General features: G+C 30.8%; 1 protein-coding gene across 1 annotated transcript in view; it reads left to right on the top strand.

Moving 5' to 3' along the window:
• Positions 1-25,273, top strand: part of LOC145268171 (palmitoyltransferase ZDHHC8-like) — a 110,899-nt gene that overhangs the window by 38,185 nt on the left and 47,441 nt on the right. The window contains exons 3-4 of the mRNA XM_080123382.1: positions 7,151-7,308; positions 23,764-23,936. Coding sequence (XP_079979508.1) covers positions 7,151-7,308; positions 23,764-23,936 — 331 coding nt within the window. The remainder of the gene's footprint in view (positions 1-7,150; positions 7,309-23,763; positions 23,937-25,273) is intronic.

Here is a 25,273-nt window from a genome sequence, read left to right as displayed (position 1 = left end):
AATTTACCGAACTTCCATTATTATCGATTACTATATTGTCCTTTTGATTACTGTACACTCTTTAACCCTTATCCTTGAGTGGCCTCTTGGCCTTGATAAGTGGGGACGCCTATGTAAAAAAAAAAAAAAAAATAGTTTACTCATAATTTTGTCTGTGAATAGGTTTGATAAAATGGAATCGAATCATTATAAAATATTAATACATAATATTATTAAACTTGAATAATATTTCTTACCAAAAAAAGAAAATGTATTATGATGCTATCTTACTGCTGAATAAACCGTGCATTGAAAAATATCTATTAAATAGTTGGACTCAGTGATTCAGTTGCAGGAAGAGGACTTTTGCCTGTGAGGGTTACCCTCCTTTAACTCTCTTTGACATTAGTAATGAAAATGAAAACTGTTGATTGGATTCAATATAGAAAGCTATTCAATGCAGCAAAAAAAAAACTCCTGCTGTAAGATTTTTAATGAACATTAAATAGTGAAATATAACTTAACAATTTAAAACAATTTTAAATCATAAACTAATATCGATGTACGCAACTTGCTACCTATTTTTATGAAATTAACAACTTATGTAAATTTTCCATATTGAATTATCTTGATTATGTTCGTAATTTTAGTGTTCCATGTATATGCTGTAGAAATTAAAAAAAAAAAAAAAAAAAAAATTCTTATCAGTTTTCAAATCTGATTATTTATCTAGTTCAACTTATAAATTAAAACGTCTCTTGATAACAATAAAAACGACAACAAATTTATCCAAAACAAAAACATCTTGTATTTAAATGATTTAATATAAGCTCTGGTTTCGAGTTCTCTGCTAAAGATATATACAGAAAGTTCTTTTTTTTTTTTTTTTTTTTTTGTTCTCCACTTTTTAGTGGAATTCAACTTTTTTTTTTTTTTTTCCAGAAAGAAAATTGATATCAAACAAGAAACACAGGCTATACTTAAATAATTTAATATGAATTCTATCCATATCTTTGCACATTTCAAATCAATTGTATTGCAGAAAAGAACTGTGAAACATTTTTGGAGTTGTGTCCAGCAGCGTTGAATTCAATGAATTCTTTTAAGTTCAATTAAATGAATATTTCACTAGGTACATTTCTCCTTTGATAAAACTATATGCAAAAAAAACAAAAAACAATGAAGCATGCATTGTAACGTAAAAAATTTCAATTGAATTTATTGTAACGTAAAAAGTTTCAATTGAATTTATTGTAACATAAAAAATGCTCATATTTTTAATTTGCATTCGTTTTAAATCAGAAGTCTTGAGCTGTACATTTTAAAAACAAGCTGAACAAGTGAAGCATGCATGGTCACCCGTGACTGCACAGTGAAAAAGGCATAAAAAAAATGATCAAGTTCAGCATTTGCCCCCACTCCCGTTTAGCCCCAAAAGTCGCCAGGGAGACGTCAAATCCTGGTGAAAATGAATAAACGGTGTAATTTTAGGTCTTAACATATGTAAATTTGAGTTCTGAGCCATGCAAAAAAAGAAATGACTAAGTCCATCGTTTGCCTCCCATCCCACATCGCATTTAGCTTCAAAAGTCCCCAAGGCCTTAACATATTTAAATTTGAGTTCAGCACCATGCAAAACTGCTAAATAGATATACACAGAAAATTTTGAACAAAATATGGTAAAATAGTCCCAAAAATAGTGTTTTTATTAGCTCTAAAAGAGCTCTTGGGGCACATCCAAGAAAAGTGCGGACGGATGAACAGACAACGATGAATTTACAGGTCCGCCTTCCTTTTGTCGAGGACCAAAAAACAAAACAAAACAAAGCAAAAATAATGTTAAATCTGGAGAATACAAAGGCCAAAGTTTAGTCTCCATGTCCAATCCATTTTTGTTCTTTTTTTTTTTAATAAGTGACTCTTCAGATAAATCTTGGACAATTACAGCTTGATAACATGGTTTGCCATCTTGGAACACACTGCACAAAATTTTGTGCAAAAAACACTATTTGAACATGGTCAGCATAACTTGAGACCAAATTTACATTAGAGATTCAAATTAAATGTTAAGTTCTTGCTTTTTAGTGATTTTTAAAAAAAATTTTTTTTATTTATTTAAGAAAAAAAAAACAAGAAAAAAAATACTGGTTTATCTTTAAAGTCTCACATTTTCCTGCTACCAAATCGTTTTATTTTATTTCTTTTTCTTGGTTTATCTTTTTCTTTCTTCCTCTTTCTTGCCTAGTATTCCTTTTCTCTTTTATGACAGTTCTCTGAAAATGTGAACTTAAAATGATACATTCAGGGGGGGCAGGAGGTTAGATGAAATTTCTTCTTTTTTTTTTTTTTTTCATCAAAGGACTTCCTATCTCCTCAATGTCTTAAGTTTTTTGCACTCCCCTCTTTAGACACACATTCTTCAGTGTGAGAATTTTTTTTTTTTTTTTTTTTTTTTTTTTTTGCAAAAGCATCACCACTTATCAAGGCCAAGAGGCCATTCGAGGATAAGGGTTACCGCGTGTACAGTAGACAATTGGACAATAAAGTAATCGTTAGTAATGGAAATTCAGTAAATTTGTCAACTTATATGGAACGGCTCATCAAAAACTTGTTTACGTTAGACTTGAAGACAACCATATTGTAGCCAGCTGGAAAGCAGGAAAATGGTAGTTGAAAAATGTAATTTAAACCCTAATTATTTTTTTCAATAAAAGGAGCAAAGACCAAATTTTAAAATAATAAAAGGTTTAATACAGAAATATGCAATTTTTTCTTTTTAAATTGGTTTTCTTTAAAAAAGATTTCAAGAAATTCAACGAATCGCAAAACGTTAAACCGCTACAAGAAAATTATGATAAACAGGAAAAACATGGAAATACAATAAATAAAATCACAAACATGTATCAAACGTTTGTAACGTTATCGTTACATACAAACAAGAGTAAATTGTATCATTATTTAATTTTTTGAACCATTATCCTCATCTTCCAGCTGTTGCTTTCACAATGCTTCGGCCAATCACTCCTTTGGCCCTCGTCAGGTCAACCGCGGCAGGATAGAAATGTTGAATTTATTTAATGTTACAGTTTTAAACCAAATTTAATTAATCAAGTCATAGTTGTCTAACAAATTGCCTTAATGTGATAAAATAAATTGGAAAAAAAAATGTAGAGAAATTAATTCAAATATTTACACTCGTAAACTCCATCATTGCTGTTAGATCTCAAAAGCTATCTAACAAACAGCTTTTAAATAACATTTTTATTTTGACAATGTGTGTGTGAACAATAACTTTCCTATTTATATTGGCTGCTCACATTCCTGATTTCTTAGTAAGTTAATTTTATTTACACTTTGTCTTTGTGTGTGTGTATATATATATATATATTTTATTAATTGGTACACATTTCTTTTTGTTTGCAATAATTTGTGGATAGTGAAAGAAGCTAATTTTCTATTGTTTACAATTTCTAAAATATATGAACCCCAAAAAAATAACACATTTAATGTAACGATCTCTTCTCTTCTTTAGGGGCAACACATGTAAACATCTTAAATGTTCGTCAAATATTTGTGCGTAATGTTGCGCCCGATAGTTATGTGTTACACAACTGTTATATTCAACAGTTGATCTTGAACGAAGAATAGAAACAAATATTGTTGCCGTTTGTTAACATTATCTTACTCTTAACATTGTCATTTTCTGATTGCTATGAACAAAGCGTAGCATCTGTTCTGATGTGACAGTCTATTCTGTGCTCCGTTAGTGAAGGAGGTCTTTTGGATTAAAGAAAATTTATTTTTGTTCCAATTCAATATTTTTGGGAGCTGGATTTCCTCTTACATTAAAAACCGACCTTGTGTCTAACTTTGCCTTCATGAGGAGGCAAGTAAATGGGAACAAATCCGCTTACAAATATTACAAACTGTTAAAATAAACCCTAATCCTTGAATTGTATTTCAATCTCTAACCTATGTTTGTATTGTCCACTTTTGTAACAAAGATAACTATTATCATCAGGGCTATTATTGCTAGTTATCATGCTAGTATCATTATTAGTTTTATTTCTTCATTTGTTTGAAGTTTACATTATCAGAGGGAACTGTCATGGAAAGGAATACAAGGCAAAACAGGAAGAAAGAAAGAAGTAATCCTGTTGCATTAGAAAAATGTTAACTAACAAATGAACATTGCCTAGTCAGAAACGTTTTTTGTTAAATGTTAAGGAAGTAACTTAAATGCCAAATTCCATATTCACAGTAGCTGTACATATTATTGAAGAACAGTTAAATAATTTGCATATTGCTTTGCAAATGCAAAAGGACATCCCATTGATTAACTTTTTTTTTTTTTATTGATTTCTTATTCAATGATTTTCATTTTATTATTTACACATACTTATGGATATTTTTATACTATGATTAATAGCATTTTTGAAGTCTTTCCAATCTTTTGCAGTCAATTGGCTTCTGAGTTGTGATTTTTGGTTTATCAATTTTCCCAGGCAATGCTGAGACACGTTAATAAAAAATATATTTTGTTAATATTAGATAACCAATGAGAAAAATACATTATTAACAATTTCCATCTATTTGGTAGTTGATAAATGTGTTGAAATTTTATTTTTTATATTATTTAGTGTAGTAATCTCATGGTAGCTGACCTGAATTATGTTTATCGCAGATGTTGGGATGTTGTTCGTTCGATCGATGGCTGAATTGTGGCACATGGAGATAGCACCTTACATTATGTTGAAACCACCTTCTTCTACTTGGTCCAACATGTTGAATGCTAACAGTGGTTGCAAACAAGTTATCATTGCTTGTTGTTGTGTTGTTTGGGGAAAGTTCAACAAGCTGCTGTCAATCCTTGGTACATTTCTTTTAAAATTTGGAGACCGTGTCTTTTCAGCCTGTCTATTCTACCTTCTTGTGTAGCAGTGAAACATGGTCTCCAAATGCTTCTGCAGTAGCCCTAGATATATCTAAGACCTTCGACAGAGTATGGCATTATGAACTTTTCATGCAAATTAAATGATATGGTATTATTAACCAAATTCTTAATATAATCAAACTTTTTTCTTAAATAACAGAAAAATCCACATTGTCCTCTGGTCATACGTCAAAACAGCATATAAATGTGGGTATGCCTCAGGGGTTGATGCTTGGACCTTTATTCCTCTTATTCATAAATACTTCTCAAATAAAACTGTCTCAGAGATGGGTATATTTACTGATGAAATGCTCTATAACACACAAAGCGAAAGCGAATGAACACATACTTAAAGAAATGGCTGAAATATTAGAGGAAGACTTCCAGTTTGTAGTGGATGGCAACATTCACTGCTAACAAGCTTCTTTCCTTCGATAATTATAAGAAATCTTCTTTGCCACTGATAGTAATGGCCAATGATACACTATTTGAAAGCTCTTCATTGAAACTCCTTGGCTTAATGTTCACAGGATACATGAATTGGAACAAATACATTGAAGGTATTGCCAAGGTTGCTGCGAAGAAGGTGGGCTCTCTACCATGCTAGAGGGTTTCTTATGTCTGAGAGTGTCTTGTACCTCCACAAGGCCGCCATCTGCCCATTAATGAAGTATTGTTATCTCAAGTTATAACATGAAAAAAAGCATTGCAAATTCTATATGAACACTTTCATAATCTCTAGAAGATATGGCTGCACTTGAGCAGACAAATAAAATAAACAAGACTTGATTTTTTTTTTTTTCAAATCATTGTTGAATATTACTGACATTTCAATTAGGATAAAGTGAATATCAATAATTTTGTTTACAATTCACAATGGACGTTTATTCACTGTTTATCTTCTATATAAATAAAATAAACTCATTTTTTCCTGTCGGATTTTGACCTTAATAGGATTAAAAATCAAGATATTTCATGCAAATATAATATGCACAAACGGCAGAACAATATCTGAGGTGTGTTATAGGCTTATTATTTCTCAAATTCCTCGATAATCTTAGATTTCTATACTTTTTCTGCTGAGAAGTCACGGCCAAAATCGGTTAAGATCAATGGAAGTGGTAAAATATTTTCTCTCTAATAAATTCCTCCTCCCCCTACCACCACTTAACACCGTTTGGGGATCGTTCACAAGGAACAGTTGAGAAGAGAACACCGGTTTGGCTTTGTAGTTCTTTCATGTGAAGTTATTTAAAATCACTAAACTAAGCTGCAGTGCTCTGTGGCGTAGTGGTTAGCGTGCTGGACAATTCACATTATATTTTCACGTTCGCGCCGACCTACCGTAGTCGTTTTTTTTTTTGTTTTTTGTTTTTTTCCTAAACAACTGGAATGGACTTTTCTTGGTGGCCGAACTGTTAACGTTGCAGATGTTTTTTTTTTTGTTTTTTTTTTTCACTTTATTTTCCTACTTTTACTCATGACTCCGGGTTTGATCCTTCCTACTTACCTACCATAACATTTTTTAAAACTCCCCCCCCCCCCCGGAAACAAACACTCGGGCAACGCCGGGTACCCCCGCTAGTTTTCAATAATATCATTGTGCAACATCTAAATCTTTAAGAAAAAAACTTTGCCCTCATGTGCACAAGACGAGAGATTTATTGAAATACACTTTTTGTTACAAATTTTATTAATTCCTTAATTTTTGTTTTTGTATATGAAGATTTAAAAAGCAAAAAAAAAAAACCCCTAAAATATTACAAGTTTAAAGAGTCCAAATCACTTTCTGATGTATTGTGCAGCTACAATGGCATCCATTTTTTTATTGTGATTTTTTTTTTTTTTTTTTTTTTTTGATATAACTTTTATTGCATTTGTGTTATAAAGACTACATTTCTTTTCTTGAATATTATTTTTATATTTTGGTCAACGTAACCTTTTAAGCATATCGTTGAACGAATTTGTGTAAATAGAATACTATTTAATCCACAGGGATAAATTTTTTGTTTTCTGTCGATCATGGCGAGGTAGAAATATTAATTCATGATTGTATTTTTAGTGTCACCCATTGTGAAAATTGGCTGTATGTGAACATAACATTCAAAATGGGAACAATAATCTAAATTATCATTCCTCATCTCAAAAATAATTGCAAAACATAATTTTTTTTTCATAGTATTAAGAAAAGAAAAGGATTTTTTTTTATGTTGACGTCGTTTTACTTTTTCTTAACAGCACATGAAGACGAATTTCGGGACGATGATTTCAGAGCACCTTTATACAAAAATGTTGAAATCAAAGGAATTACAATGCGCATGAAATGGTGTACAACTTGTCAATTCTACAGGCCTCCACGTTGCTCGCATTGTAGTGTTTGTAACAATTGTATAGAGGTAAGTTCATGTCTTTGGAAAGTTTTTTTTTTTTTTTTTTTTTTTTTTGCACTTTTATTTTGATTGAAAAATTGAACTTGTTTTCCTATGTTATATATATTTTTTTTTTTTTTTTTTTTTTTTCTAAATCAGTAAGATTTCTGGGAAATTCAATGAATTTTACACCAACATGTATTAAGAATAAAAATATTTTCATTATGTTTTAAATTAAAATATAACGAATAAATTTTGTTCAAACCATCTTACTTTGGATAAGAAGCTAGATGTGTTGATTAATAGTTAGCCTCTCCTAACTTACCATATTTGATCAGGTATATCATTACAAATTTCTACATGTTTGATAAGTATTAAAATCCAGTTGAAAACTAAAGTCTTTTTGTTTGCTCTCTTTCTTGTCTGCTTTCTCTTGCTGTATTTTCGCTGACAAAATATAGGTGTTGAATTGCAAGAGTTTTTCTTGATTTGATCAACGTTAGCTCCATACCCAAACTATAGATTTCATTATGGATGAACTTATGCAAAATCTCGCAGTCAGACTATAAACATATAAATATGCCTCTATAGATGAACCTAACTAGTGAGTGTTGAGGACATACCTTGCATAGAGACAAATGAGAATGTTGTATGTGTAATGTTAGTTTTAAAAACACGCTTAGTTTAGATATCAGAGGAGGATTAAATTTAGACAGTATAGATAGATGTGTGAATAACATGAGACTTTGATGGTATGGTCACATTGAAAGAATGGATGAGTTTCTGGGTTAGATGCACAATAATTGAGGTAGCGAATCCAGTTCACAGGGGAAGGCCACGGAAAATAAGTTATAAGGATATATATATATATATATATATATATATATATATATATATATATGCGAGAAATAAGCATAAAGACCTGGTCAGAAATAGTTTGGAAATGAATTTCTAAAAGCCACCCAACACCTGCCTATATGTAAAACAGATGTTAAAGCGATGATGATGATTAGACTTTAACCAAAGCAATAAAATATGTATTTGTTGTGATTAGCTGAAGACAAAATATTTAGGCTTGAATAACATGATTGATCATTTTCCAAATTTTAACAAAAATGTTTTAGCAAATTTATTTTTTTATATTATAACATTAGGAAAATAGTATTTCAAATTTTATATTACTATATACTAGAATTATATCCATTTCAAAACTGGTAAAATTAATTTTCCCAAACAAATATTTTGGGACACTTTTATGTCTCCTTATGAAAGTATGCTACTAAACCTTTTATTTAGAATCCTTATTCCAATTCTGATCAAGATCCATTACATGATTTCTATCAAAATTCACAAATCTGAAGTATCTCTATGTTCATGAAGAATTTCTATACCACTCTTTGACCTTTACATAAAACTAAATATAGCCTACATTTGGACTCTTACACCTAGCAGCTGTGTTCTAAAAGTCATAATGATTGGCTAAATAGTTTAATAGTAAATCCTGTACATAGAAATACACAAACATATGTGCATACTTGAGACAATATTAAGCTACAGTGGTAAAGATTTTTACTTTTTTAAAATGTAAGTAAAATTAATAAAATATTGCTCACTGAAATGTAATCTATATTGCCTATTTGTAAATTCTGTTAACAATTATAAAACTATCTTGAAAAGATTGATCTATAAAAAATGGAAAGTATATGTAAAATATTTCCACATCTTACACAGACAGTGGCAAACCCCGCAGTTATATCATCATAACAACAAGGTTTTTCATCAGTTGTCATGGGAATAAAAGATACTTTGCATTTACCTTTTACCTATTCATTGCATTACATATTCACAAATTTGTATTGTACCTATTTACAATGCCTCCCCACGGGACAAAGTTAGACACCAGGGTCGTTTTTTAACATGGAGAAAAGGTACAAAAATAAAAAAAATTGTCTCAGTTGCGAAGGACTGCTCCCCCACCGAAAAAGAACAAGAAACGCAAGTGCAGCATCCAAAGAACAGACACCACACTCCGATCTTGGCCAAAAGGCCAAGTATATTGTATATATATGTGTGTGTGTGTGTTATATATATATATATATATAAAGAATTAATTGAGGATATGAATAAGATGCAAAAAGACAAATTAAATTGTCACACAAGAGCAAATATTCAGAGGTATATGAAAAAAAAGAGAAAAAAAGGCGAATGGGAATTCATGTGAAATATATATATATATATATATATATATATACAATAATATAAAATGTTTCACACAAATTCCCATTTGCCTTTTTTTACCTTTTTTTTTTTTCATATATCTAAGAGTATTTGCTCTTATGTGACAATTTATCTTGCATCTTTTATAACCACCGATTAACTCCTGATGAGTTTGGTGAAAGGAGCCCCTAGGGTTTGTTCATATATTTTCAAAGCGCTGTATACTTTTTGTATTAATAAAAAGTTATATATTTGTTTATATATTTATATATATATATACAAATTTGCATTTTATATATATATATATATATATATATATGTTAGTGGCCTGGCAAGGCCATAGGGGAGACAGCCAAGCAAAAAAAGACCCTAAGCAAGATTCATTCCACAACAGCAAAACTGAAGCTAGCCTTTACCTATTCATTGCATTCAGGCTGCTGGAAAAATGGTCGGACCCTTCTATCGATCCAGTAGATATCTCACTGCTGATGCAATTCTCTATCTATATAAGAGCCAGATACGTCCAAGGATGGAATACTGTTGCCACATATGGGCAGGAGCTGCTAGAAAAGACTTGTCCTGCCTTGATAGGGTTCAAAATAGACTTTGTGGCCTGGTGGGAGATGTCCTTTTCTCTTCGCTGCAACCTCTTATCTCACAGAAGAGATGTTGCGAGTTTGTCTCTGCTTTATCGTTATTTTCATGGAAAGTGTTCGACTGAGCTTCAGTCTATGGTCCTCCCCCCTCGCCAAACTTTCACAAGGAACACTCGTCTAGCTGAAAACACTATCAATAATTCCCTCCACTCTTTATCTGTGCCTAAACCTAAACGTAGATTCCATGATCAAAGCTTTTTTTCTTAGAACTGCACGCCTGTGGAATTGTCTTCCGTTTTCCTGCTTTCCAGCTGTCTATAATATGGTTGTCTTCAAGTCCAACGTGAACAAGTTTCTGATGAGCCGTTCCACTTAAGTTAACAAATTTACCGAACTTCCATTACTATCGATTACTATATTGTCCTTTTGACTACTCTAAACTCTTTAACCCTTATCCTTGAGTGGCCAATCGGCCTTGATAAGTGGTGACGCCTATGTAAAAAAAAAAAAAAAATTTACATATTCACAGATAAATTTGTATTATATATTATTACAACAAGGGGAGATGTGATTCCCAATATTTCTCATATTATATTTCCCCTATTTTGTAAATAGGTTATTAATATGAATATTTTCAGTATTAAATAATCCTTATATACTGAAATTTTATGTATGAAAACCGAAGAGGGGAGATATAACATGTAAGGAATATTTGGTATCAAGTCTCTCTTTGCAGATCATTTGAAACCATAGAAGCAAGTTTTAGTCTCCTCTTCATCAAGGTCAAAGGTTTTGATCAAGGTCAAATATTTTGTAATTCATATGCAATACTAGGAAAACAAAAGACTGATTGAAACATTTTATGGTTGTAATAATGTGCCAAAAAAATTAACTCTGGATGATAGATGATTCCCTTAATGTGTGACCTTATGGGCAAATGCTACATAGCTCACTAACCAATTAAGGTTATTACCTTTCCAATGAGCCATCATTTGTTAAATTCTGATCAATAGTCGCTGAGATTTGGAACTTATAAAATTGCCAAAAAAGGTGGTATATCTAATTATATTAGTGGCCTGGTAAGAAAAGGTGAATGGGAATTTGTGTGAAATATTTTATATTATTGTATGTATATATATATATATATATATATTTCCTATGAATTCCCATTAGCCCCCCCCCCTTTTTTATATATCGCCGAATATTTGCTCTTTTGTGACAATTTACTTTGTGTTTTTGTATCTTATTCATATCCTCCGATTAATTTCTTATATATATATATATATATATATATATATATATATATACACACACACAATACAAATTTGTCTGTAATTATGTAAATGCAAAATATCTTTTATTCCCATAACTGATTAAGAACTTTGTAGCTATGATGAAATAATTGTGGGCTTTGCCACTGTCTGTAAGTGAACGCTGAAAATTAATTTGCACACATTTTTTGGTCCATTTTCCTATGTGCATTATATGTATGTTCTCCTTGCTAATATTTTTTGTAATCAAGAAACAAAATTTGTTTTATTAGCCATTCAATTGCTGAATAATAATTATTATAACCATATGTAGTGCACAGTCTTAGATAAAAAAAATTAAATACAAAAAATATATCGTTTGATATTAAATGTGTAGTTTCAAAGATTTACTTAAAGTTGGCACATTTGTTTAACGTTGTACATAAAAAATACGGTTTTAAATGGATGAAACTGATTGTATCCTTCAACTCAAGATTTTCAGTTTACTGAAAGCTCAGTGTTGATGATGATAACAGTAAGTGTAATAATTGATAGATATCTTTGAAATACTGCAGATTTTGGTGAAATATGGTTAATTATCTCTCTAGTCCTAAGAAATAAAACAAGGGTGCTACTGAATGTAACCAATTTTTCAGTCTGTTTTAATAGTTTAAGCTTTACACTATAAAAGCATCAACTTTGTTACATTTGGTATCTTTAATCCAGCAGATGGAGTTTACAATTTTGCTATGAAACCGAAGGAATTGATGGAAGGTCACTGTTCTTAATTAGAAATATGTATATACTAGCAATTCAGCCCGACTTTGCTCGGACCCTATATACTGTTCATAACTTCATGTGCATATATGTGTGTGTGTATATATATATATATATATGTTTGACTCATGGCAAGGTAGCCTACATCTAAAATTTCAAGTGTTTAGACCCAAAATTGGTGGAGGAGTTTGGTAGAGTCTGCAAAGGTCAATTCTTTCAACTTTGACCTCTTGGCAACCAAATTTTTGTCCAAAAACTGATTAAAAAGCTTGCTGCATATCTGAATGTCCTTTATGTAAAATTTCAAATGTTTAGATCCAAAATTTGCTGAATAGTTTGCTAGAGACCGCAAAGGTCAAATCTTTTTAACTTTGACCCCTTGGCAGCCAAATTTTCGGCCATAAACTGGTTAAAAAGCTTTCCCTATGTCTGAATAAACTTTATGTAAAATTTCAAATGTTTAGACCAAAATTGGCTGCATAATTTGGTAGATATCGCACAGGTCAAATTTTTTTTAACTTTGACCCCAATTTTGACCCTTTTACATTTGTTTTGGGCTCAAGTAACCTATATCTAAAATTTCAAGTGTTTAGACTCAAAATTGGTGGAGTTTTCAAAAGTCAAATCGTTGAACTTCGACCCCTTGACAGCCAAATTTCTGGCCGAAAACTGAATAAAAAGATTTTTCCCAATCTCAATACCCCTTATGTCAAATCTTGAGTCTGTAGACTGAAAATTGACAGTAGTTTGGTAGGGAAATTTACACACAATGACACTCACATAGTTTCACTTTTCTCGATGTATACATATTGCACAATTAAGTACTTTTTTTCCTAAAGTATGACGCATATGAAACTACACAAACGCGCACACACACACACACATTAGCGACTTTGGTAGTAGGTTATGTCTGTTAGTGGACACTTAAGTCAAAGCAAAAATTATTTTTGTAAAAAAAAAAAAATTATTTGTAATGTTTTCATTCTGACTTCAGCCTCATTCAGAATGAAGTAGCAAAATATTTAGTGAAATGCATTTCCTGAAGATAGCTCATAAAAGTAAAAGTGACTTAAATAGAATAAATGGATATCTGAGCCCTTTTACCAGACATTTAAGTAATACAACTATTTTTTTTACCACTTCTGTTGCTAGAAAGAAAGCAACAACAACAAAAAAAATTAATAATAGAAGGCTTGCTTGCAATGAACCTACCATTCTTAGTAAATATTAAAGACAGCTGGCGGGTTCTCTTAACAGATTTGTTTGTCTCTAAAATTACCTTTATCTATTTATGGAGATTATGCCATGGTATTTATGGTTTGTGAAATTTTATTGAGGTTTATTTTAAAATATAAATTCAAGCTTTAATTTGGCAAGTAAAAACAAAATTATTTTAGAGATTTTAGTGGAGGATCAGTTTCACATAAATTTAATGTAAAATGATCCCTCATTTCCGGGTTATTTTAGCTATTCAGGGCAGTCAACCATTTTCTTTTTAAATTTTTATTTTAATGGGTAATAAATTATGTGTTTGTAGATTTGGGAAAGTTCAAGTTTCTTAAAAGTTGACTTGTCATCATTTAACAAAGTTATGAACAGAATATAATTTTATCCAACCCTAGTGCAAGTGGTACAAAAAATTGTTAAACTTAACACAAATACTTACTCTGTGGTATGTTCTCTGCACCCCCAGAATAAACCTCCACTAACACTGAATCTGAATCCAAACAAAACCCTCAGTTGCGTATCAACATGTGTGTGTGTTTGTTATGTATGTGTGTAAAAGTACACTGTTCTTTTTATGGCATCAAATAATGCCATGTTACATACAGAGTGTATACAATATATCAATACATATTTAAATAGCATGTTACTACTGGTTGTATCAATGTGGGTATAAACTTATAATTAACTTATACAATAAATCATTTTTTAACCGGATCAAATAAAAAGGACATTAAACAGTTCTTTGAAACAAGCTGCTAACTCCAATTCACATACCTTTAGTCGAGTTTACTCTATCACCACTTCTTATCGTTAATTTTCCTTAATGACCTTTCGACCTTTCGATGCAATGCGAAGTAGCACAAAGACAATTTCTTTTGTTCTAGTTTTATTTTCATCTCCAAACACGCATCAGGTTGGATGGAATTGTGTTGCTGGATTTTCTCTTCTTGTGGCTACAATTTTTGATAATTTTGCTTTCCAGAACATGACTGAACATTCATCGTTCACTTCCGTGACTCTAACTCCTCAATTCTATTGATTCTATCACAAGCTTTTTCTTTGTTCCTTAAAACTTTGACCTCCTTCGAGTTGAATCATCTTTGACGTTTTAGATCAACCAATGTTATTGTTTGCAAATTCCGTTCTTTGCTCCAAATATTAAATTTGTATTTATTTGTTTCAAATCTGTGTTCTAAAATGCCTCCAGCTTAGCTGTATAAATTGCATATTTAACTAGTTAACCTACTCTCAAGCTACCATAGACCCTAATTTGTTACAATCGTCCAAAAAAGTAGCTCCCCTCCCTCCCTAACCTCAATTGAAACATGTATCACAAAAAAATTTAAACTTTCCTAAAATGTTAAGATAACCCAAAAATGGAGGATCATTTTATGTTAAATTTATATGCAAACTGATCTCCTCTAAAATTTGATATTTTTTCTCTACATAGTTTTATTTTTGGGGAAGGAGGGGAGTAGTTGATGTATATCTACTATAATACCAAAGTTTATGGGCCCAACAAATATTTACAACCTAAATTTGTCACTTACATATACTTGTGTGTGTGTACTTCCATTCCTTCATACAATTTTCTGTGTTTTTAACTTGTTTTAAAGTGTTTTATTATTTTGAAACAAAAGTTATCAAATTTGAGTTAGAATGAAAAAGAATTTCAGTTTTGTTATAATTTTAGGAACCTCAATGGTCGCTCAGGGTTAGGGTTAAAGTAAATACTGGTAAAACCCATCTAATAACTAACCAATTGTGCGAAAATGTAGTGTTTTTAGTATTTTGTTTACTTTTCAATTTCTTAGCAATTATCTAAGGTTCAAATGGCTGTAACAAAACCGCCATTTCTTTTTTTCTTTCTAAAGTCTAATTCAACAGACTTCATACTGCTTTTGTTTCAAAATAAATTAAGGAGAATAGAAAGTAGGCCTTAGTTTTACTTTCGGCAGCCTTGTAACTCTGTTTTCTTTGTCTTTTTTTATATGAATGATGTTTCTGACAAAGGTGGAAGAATTGCTGTTTTATTTGTCAAAGTCTGTCACCACTTATCGTTGGCTAATTTTTTTATTTGATTTTATTTTATCTCCTTACATCAAGTGGCTTCATGCCTTATCTGGAGCAATTTCAATAAAAAAAAGGTGTTAGCAAATAAAATGTGTACCTTTTTCTAGTGGCCAAATATAGAACCATTTCAAGTAAGAGGAAGCAAGGAAGCAAATAACAATTCAATCATCTCAGACTTATCCCACTACATGAAATGAATTCAGATAGAAAGATTCAACTGTAAATGTTTATTTTTCTTTTGTCTTCAAATAAACCTAATTCTAATTTAATATGAATAATATCTAAATGTGCTAGTAAGATGTCTAGATAAGCGTTTTACTAAAAATGTGCAACTAAAAATTATGTACAATCAATGTATGACTAATTGCCACTGCTGCTGATTAAAGCAACTTCAATGCAGACAATCAACTGAGTCCCTCAGCATAAAATATCGTAAAACAATCATGTAATAAACAATAAAACAAATTTATTCAGAAATTTCAAGGTTATTTTTCACAAATATCTTTTTAAGTCCATACCTATAAAGATATTTACCAAAGTAAACTCCCGATTTTTATTAAATATTCCCTCTTGCATGGGCGATCTACCGAGTCTGTTAGCACAAAAAATGTCATTAAAATCAACAATTAATAAAATAACTTTAATCATAGTCACGATTATTTTCGGCAAATTCTTGAAAATTGACTTTTTTCAACCCTGTGTGCCACTTTTTTACTTTCTAATATTTGTTAAAAAAAAAAAAAAAATAAACAAATTTATTTTTGTATTATAGAAATAAAAAACAAAACAAATTTAGTCACTCACAACTTTCAATCGAGAGTTTTTTTTTTAAATTAAATTTTACAAGTGACCTTTTTCTTTAAAATTTGAATTTTGTAACCCAATAACAATGTAACATTAGAAAATCTTTGAAAAAAATTAAAAAAAATAGAAATCCTTATCATTATTATCAATTATTGTTTGTTTTGTGTTTTTTTTTTTTTTTTTAAATTAAACTTGAAACTATTGAAGTTGCTTTGACTAAACAATGAACGACTGAGAATTATTTTTCTTCCAATATAGTGTGCCAAATAATTATCTCAGTCTTTTAGGTATTTAATTAGACGTACATAAAATCGTGTTTAATTTTTAGTTGCACATAATTGATAAAATTAAGGCACGGCTAATCTAAAAAATGAACTTGTTTATTTTTTTTACAAAGATTTTTAATGAAAAAGAAAAAAAAAAAGTAGCCCACAGAATTGGAAAAAAATAATTGTTTCAGTTTTTAAGGAGTTCATTATGTAAATAAATACTTGTGTATCGATTTACTATCTGCCTTAAAGGGAGAATATTTTAAAAAATTATTTTCTGTAAATACTTTTTATATGAATCTGAAACCTATATTTGCCCCCCCCCCCCAAAAAAAACAACTCTCGACTGAAACTTGTGAGTAAATTCATTTTATTGTTTATTTTAATAATACCACAACAGATTTTTACAATATTTTGCTATGACAGACACAGTAGTTCGTTCGGAGTTCAATAGCAAATCAGCAGCAGGAGCAAATAATCATTTATTTAGTCATACATTTTTAGTAAAGCACCTTATGTACGACCAAAATCTGGCATGACTAACTGGTTCAGTTCCTGCTGATTGTTGCATGTTGTTTCTATATGACAAACAGCAGGAGTAGTCAGTCGTACATTTATTGGGCATAATTTTGGTTGTATATTTTTAGTAAAACCTGCTAGATAAATGAATTTGAACACTGGAAAAGTTGTTTTGTTTTTTTTGTTTTTTTTTTGTTTTTTTGACAGGTGTACACTAGTTCTGATATAGTGACATAGTGGTTGATGCCAGATAAGTATGCTAGTATTATAACAATGGAAGAATATAGTTTTCACTTTGTGTCTCTATTTACTTGCCTCCCCACAAGGACAGGGATAGACATGGTTGTTTACTGTGTGGAAATCCATCTGGGACACTAATTCTAAACAAAAAAACAATTGCCTCGGTTTATTATTTATCCTCTATTGACTGAGGACAGCACAGATGAAGTGTAATATCAGAACAGATACATTTTGTTCCTAGCCAATAGATTATCAAAATATTTGAATAATATGTCAGATTGAACCCTACTGTTCAATCCTCAACGCAATTTTAAAATTATTTTTAAAAACTAAACAAGTGGTTTTGTAGAATTTCTGGAATTCAGGTGCTAATAAACATCAATATGTAGGCCACAGGGGAGACAACCAAGCAAAGAAAAACTCTAAGCAAAATTCATCCAAAAGCTGCAAAACTAAAGCTAGCCTGCCAGGACATTATATATACAAATGTAAGCAAATTTGAACATATTTTATTTGTTGAAAATATGGGTTCTTTTTTACCAATTGCTATAAAATTTTCACCATAAAATAGTATTATAATCTTCAAAAAGCTCGCAAATTGTCATGTAGTTTCGTCCCATAGAGCCAAAGATGTGAGTATTTCAATATTCAATTTGGCTACCATTGTGTGTGTGTCTATATATATATATATATATATGACTACTTCATTTAATCACATAAATTAATATACGAAAATATAATTTTATGTGTAAATTTTTTTAGTATTTACTTCAACAGTGCTCAATACATAGGGAGAGCTAGGTTATAAAAAGCTAGTTATAAAAAAATATATATATATATATATGGCAATTAAGCTACACAGAATATTCTGTGTTTCATTCTTGTGAGAATTTGTCAGGCTTGTGCATATGCCTGACGAATTCTCACGAGAATGAAATGCGGAATATTCTGTGTAGCTTTTTTTTTTTTTTTTTTTTTTTTTTTTACAGTGATCACCACTTATCAAGGCCCGGAAGCCACTCAGGGATAAAGGTTATTGCAAGTACATTACATTAGTGTGGAGACTTGATGAAGTGTTTACTTAAGGGGGTGGTTCATTAGGAATTTGTTAACATTGGACTTGAAGACATCCAAGTTGTAGTCCGGAGGGAAGCAGGCAGACGGAATAGAGTTCCACAGGCGTGCAGTTCTAAGAAAGAAGCTTTGTTCATGGAATCCGCGTTTTGATTTAGGCACAGATATAGAGTGGGGGAAATTTTTCACAGTGGATTCAACTAGAGTGTTTTTCGTGAAAGATTGGCGAGGGGGGACCAGAGATTGGAGTTCAGACGAGCACCTGCCATGGAAATAACGATAAAACAAGGATAGGCTCACAACATCTCTTCTGTGGGAGAGAGGTTGCAGAGTAGAGAAAAGGGCATCCCCCACTAAGACACGAAGTCTATTTTGTACTCTGTCAAGGCAGGATAGGCTGTTTTTAGCAGCTCCTGCCCAGATATGGCAACAGTATTCCAGCTTAATTGCAATATATATATTTTTATAAATTACTAATATATATATATATATATATATATATATAATCACCATTTTTGGCAATTTTATAAGTTCCAAATCTCAGCGACTATTGATCAGAATTTAACAAATGAAGGCTCGTTGGAAATGAAATAAATGAAGTGAATTGTGTAGTGGGCTATATGACATTTTGCCCTTAACGTTGCACATTAAGGGATTATCCATCCAACAGAGCCTATATTTGGCACTTTTTTACAACTGTAAAATGTTTCGGTAAAGGTGCAGTATCTTTCCACCCTAAAATTACCACTTGGATAGGTTTTCAAGGGTGCTGAAAACGAAAATAGTGTTTGAAATTCCAGGAAATGAGTAGTTTCCAAGATATAAAGAAATTATAGCTTCAAAAAGTGGGGGATCAATTTTTTTTATATTAATTTAGCGTAAAATTAGCATCCACTTTATGGCTACATTTGGGGGGGGGGGGGGGCGAGATCTGTTATTTTTTTAAAGGGTAGTGTGTGTTGTGGCCTCTTAGACCAACGCAAAACCTACCTTAAATAACTTGTTTTCTATAGGTTTTTTGGTGTGCTGAAAACGAATATCATATTTAAATTTTCTGCAAATAAGTATTTTTCTAGGTATTAAGCAAAAATATGCATGCTTGTGTATACTACAATGGTCACCACTTATAATATACAGAATTACATTGCTTAATACCCAGAAAAATACTTATTTGTGGAAATAGACCATAATTACCAAATAAACATTACCCCTAAAATAAATGACGCACCTCTCATATAAGAAAATGGCTATACAGTGGGTATTCATTTTGCATTAAATTAATATAGAAAAGTGATTCCCCACTTTTAAAAATTATTTATTCATATATTGGAATCTACTTGTTTCCTGGAATTTTAAATATTTTTGTTTTCAGCACCCCTGAAAACCTATACTAGTGGTAATTGTAAAGGATTTTTTGGAGGGTGGAAAGATACCATACCTTTATCAATGTTTCAATCGTAGTCATTTGTTTTTCTAGTTTTGCATATGAATTACAGAATATCCTCTGGCTTTGATGGAGGAGAGATTAAACTTGCTGCTGTGGTTTTTAACAACGGGGGAAGGCTTGGTTTTAAATATTTCTCATGTTATATCTCTCCTCTTTGGTTTTCATACATAAAATAAATTTTGGTGCATAAATATTGTTTGATGTTGGAGATATTCATAATTGTACCCTATTTTCCATAGAGGCGAGATATAACATATGAGAAATATTTGGAATCAAGTCTCCCTTTGCTGTTATTTCAGATCATTTGAAATCATAGCAGTAAATTTTAGTTTCCTCTCCAGAGGTTTTGGGATATATATATGTGTGTATATATATATATATATATACACACACAAAATCTAACAGGCATATTCCATATGTTTGACAATTTTTTTGTGTTTATTGATATTTTATTATAAATCGGTGATACCCTGTAGAAATTATACAGTGTTTTCTACATCTATCTACATAATTTATGATTATTAATGATAATATTCTTTTTGGATTTATAAATTTCACTTCGGGCAATACTGTTAAAAAAAATTATTCTTACATAAAAATAATACAGAGCAGTATGTAGCCCATCGCCTCCAAGCATAAAAACCAATTTAGCTCTTGTTAATTTCTCTTCCATATCCAATAAAATTTGAAACAAAAACATAAATACATAAATAAAAAACATAAACATATATGGCGCATGACTTCTAGGACACTGTGTGTATGTATGTATATATATATATAATTCCTGCCCTCCGATGAGAAGGAGAGTATTTCTTCGAAACTCCGGATTAAGGACTATCCACTTATCTTTTTTTTTTTTTTTTTTTTTTTTTTTTACAAAGGCATCACCACATTATCAAGGCCCAGAGGCCACTCAAGGATAAGGGTTAAAGAGTGTACAGTAGAAATTGGTCAATATAGTAATCATTAGTAATGAAAATTTGGTAAATTTAATAACTTATATGGAACGGCTCATCAAGAACTTATTTACTTTAGACTTGAACACAACCATATTGTAGTCAGCCGGAAAGCAGGAAAACGGAAGACAATTCCACAGGCGTGCAGTTCTAAGAAAGAAGCTTTGTTCATGGAATCTACGTTTAGGTTTAGGCACAGATAAAGAGTGGGGGAAATTATTGATAGTGTTTACAGCTAGACGAGTGTTTCTTGTGAAAGTTTGGCGAGGGGGGACCAAAGATTGAAGCTCAGTTGAACACTTTCCATGAAAATAACGATACATCAGAGACAAACTCGCAACATCTCTTCTGTGAGATAGAGGTTGCAAGGAGGAGAAAAGGACATCTCCTACGAGGCTACGAAGTCTATTTTGAACTCTATCAAGGCAGGACAAGTCCTTTCTAGCAGCTCCTGCCCAGATGTGGCAACAGTATTCCATCCTTGGACGTACCTGGCTCTTATATAGGTAGAGAATAGCATCAGCAGTGAGATATCTACTGGATCGATAGAAAGATCCCACCATTTTTCCAGCGGCCTTGGCAACAGATTTGATATACGTGTTCCATTTAAGATCAGGAGTAATGGTCAAGCCCAGAAGCTTGTCAAAACTTGAGGCCTCCTGAAGACGAGAGCCATTCATTTCAATTGATGACAAATGTGGATTAGAATGTTGATGATGTAAAGAGAGAAGCTAGTTTTAGATGCATTAAAAGTAACCAGCCACTCCTTTCCCCATTGTACTACGTGCTCAAGATCAGAGGAGAGAGAATTGGAGAGAACTTGGTCGTTTACTGTCTTAGATGTGGTACCATAAATGGTAGTGTCGTCAGCATAAATGTCTACAAATGATGTAAGGATATGATTTGGAAGATCATTAATGTAGATCAGGAAAAGAGTTGGGCCCAGGATGGATCCCTGAGGGACACCGGCATTAATACTGTGAGCTTCTTTTTTAAAATTAACTCTTTTTCAAGATGTTTTTTAACATGTTTTATTAATCATTTATTCATATATATATATATATATATATATATATATATATATATATATATATATACTTATAATAATGATTAGATACCTACAAAGACTAGTGTGTCATCCTTTTAGGAATCAGGAGTGCAAAGTGTCACAATTAACGCCGGTCGAGAGATTGAAACCCGGCAACGAAACCATCTCTGGCTCCATTAGCAAGGACCTAATCCATTTGGTTACCGCCAATTGCGGGAAATGTCATTGAAATTTAAACATTTATTTTTAAATGTTTTTAATGTCTCTGGGTCATCTAATCATTATAATCTATACGTGCGAGCTAAAGTGACTGACTTTATTTACACTGAAAGTGCTCAACTGTAAGAAATAAATTTCTTAAAGGGGCTGACATAATTATTTACTATAATAATTATTATATACCTACAGATACTAGTGTTTCATCCTTTCGGGAATCATCAGTGCAGGGTGTTACAATTAATGCTGGTCGAGAGATTTGAACCCAGCAATAAATATATATATATATATATATATATATACGAATACACGCACACAAATAATTACGCTCAAGTCTTTACTATAGTTTAGAGAATTTTTCATTGAATAAAACTCGCATTCAAACTAGATTCTCTTTAAGTAGATTGATTGTAAGATTTCCATAGAAAGTCACTGGTTCCTCTTCATAACACATTCACAGCAAGAGCTCATCTCTGTAACGTTTATACCTTTAAGAATTAGGGTGAAGGATTAACACAACTGTATTGAAAAGGAGTTTTATTATACTTTGGTTCTGTTGTGGTAGCAGATTATCTTGCCATCTTCTTGGAGACATAACAGCAAAACACACAAAAAGAAACAATTAAAAAATATTTTTCTTATATTTAACTCTTCGGATGCTTGTGATAAGGATTCACAAAGTGTGCTCACTAATGTGCGTGTGTATAGTGTGTTGCAGTCAGTTTTGCCATAAAGTAGTTGTGTGGGTGTCACATACTTGGTTTGTCTCAACTGCAAAAAACTAATTTTCTTTTATCTGTATTTTTCCATCTGGTATAAACATTTTGCATTGTTTCCCAGTGACTTAATTTTCATTTCACATTCAGCCACTAACATTTTTTTTTAATTTTCTAACCTCTAACTTTTGCTTTTTAATCAGCACATTCCTTAATTATCCAGACTATATTGTTTATATTCCTTAAATGTATGCAAACACTGATGGTACATTTTATGTATTTCTCTTAATTCTTTTTAGTTGAAATTCTGTAATGCTTAAATGTTTGTATCAAGATTTTATTTTTAAATGTGTAATTTTAAATTTCAATTTCCCATCATCACTATTGCATTTAAAACCATTATCTTCATTTCTCTCGTCCTACCATAAGTTCCTTTCTTCCTGTGTATGTCTAATATGAAGCAAAATTTCTGTAAACGGCGCTTCTTTATAAGAGCTTCCCATCCCTGGAACACATTACTGTAGGACTGATTCTTTTCAGATTACAACATAATTATGTTTGAATCCAATAGTTATAAACTCTTCATAAATAATCAAACTTAGTTTACTTCATGAATTGCTTTTAATACTCCCATAATCATCTTTCAAGTTAAACTCATTTCATATCATTAACGCTTATATTTTGGGTGACTTTTTTTCACCTTCATAACTGATCTATCAGTAAAAAAATATTTTGGTTGGAAATTTCTTTAAATTTCAAAGAATTTTATATGCAAGTAATTTTTTTTTTCTTTCTTTTTTAATGAAAGTTTTGTACTTTTCAATATTTTCATCTTAAGTCAGTATATCCTAGAAAAATTGGATGACAAACTAAAGTTCATACTCTTGAATACAATTTTACAAAATATTAATGATTGTAAACAAAAAAATGGATGTTGCTTAAACTTTAAACAAATTTATTTACTTAGGTGTTTTAGTTTTCATTTAAATTCATTTATTTTTTTTAAATTAATATTTAATTTTCCCTGTTTGACATTGTTTTATTCTTTTTCAGACTTTTGATCATCATTGTCCATGGGTAAACAACTGCATAGGAAGAAGAAATTATCGATATTTCTTCCTGTTTTTGATTTCATTGACTATTCATAAAATAAGTATATTTTCTCTCTGTTTGGTATATGTACTAAATCATAAAAAAGATCTGGCCCAGACTGGCAATATTGTTGCGTATCCTTTTTACAAACACAGATCAACATATTTTATTGTTAAAATTTTATTTTGGACTCATTAAGTTCTGTCTGTTTTCTTTGATCCTTTGTAAGTTTTAAGTTGTTAAATTTTTTTAGTTTTCAGTGTTTTAGCATTTTGTTATTCAATTATGAAAAGAAAGTATTTAAGGATTATATTTTCACTGTCTAAAAAAAAAACAATCTTGAATGTTTATTTTACAATTGTTATAATTTTTTTTTTAATCAACTAGTTATGTATATGGCATTCATTGCTTTTTTTGTTTTCTTTGTAACTGCATTTTTAAAATATTTTGTCCCGATTACTGTAAAAACACTGGTGATCTATCGATTTTAGTTTTATTGAAAGTTTAAGTAAATAAATATTATATCATTACTACCAACAATGGAAGATTTTTTTAAAAATCAAATAAAAAGATAATTATAATAATTGTTTTGGCATCAGAAAATGGACATACATTTTTCCAATTCCGATACCTCAAAAAGTTTCAATTTTACTAATTCCGATTAATTGTCCCAACACTAGTCATTAAATTATTAAACAAACCATAACCAATTTTCTTAGAGTAAATTGAATAAATGCAGCTTCCAAAACTTCCAATCTTTTAATACATGAGGATTTTATTTACTAAGAATTTAAAAGCCAGTTAAAATGCCTTTCTGTTTAGCTGTTTAAATACTTTAAAATTTCAGTTACAAACCTTTTTTTTTAAATTAATAAAATTGCAGACTATGAATAATTAAATTATTTTTAAATAAGAATTTTTAAAAGTTCCTTTAGTACTTTTTGCTGTTAGAATTTTGGTTTCAAATAATAGTAAATAGAAAAAAATGTACAAACACATAAGAAATGGTCATATTTCTGTGAAAATTCTGTGATTGGTTTCCTTAACTTTTTAAGTTCAAAATTCTATAAAATGTAAGAATTTTAGATAATTTCAGTTTATAATAGAAATAAGTGTTAAACCTATTAGTTAAATTTAATAAAATCAGTTGTCTTCTAGTTTCTTGTTTTCATATTCAAAGAAATATTGATTGCTGCTGTCAAGTATTTTTTTCAAACTTTTGTTTGCCTCAAACAAAGCATATTACTGAAAAGTAAAGAGTGACTTTGATAGTCACACATTGGAGGCAACCTAGGTGATGAGTTGGCTAGGAAAGTTTTTGTTCACATTACATTTCAATTTCTGTATAGCGATATCGTTGAGGGAGCAGGGAGGGAATTACAAATGTAAGTTGTTTGAGGAAAACTATTATAGTAGAAAATCTGTCCACACTTGGAGATCTGTGTAGTGAAAGGGTGGGATTTTGTTGCTA

The sequence above is a fragment of the Euprymna scolopes genome, chromosome 43 (assembly GCF_053919585.1).
Source record: "Euprymna scolopes isolate OS-2025 chromosome 43, ASM5391958v1, whole genome shotgun sequence".
Lineage (NCBI taxonomy): Eukaryota > Metazoa > Mollusca > Cephalopoda > Sepiida > Sepiolidae > Euprymna > Euprymna scolopes.
This window is presented reverse-complemented; position numbering and strand designations above follow the sequence as displayed.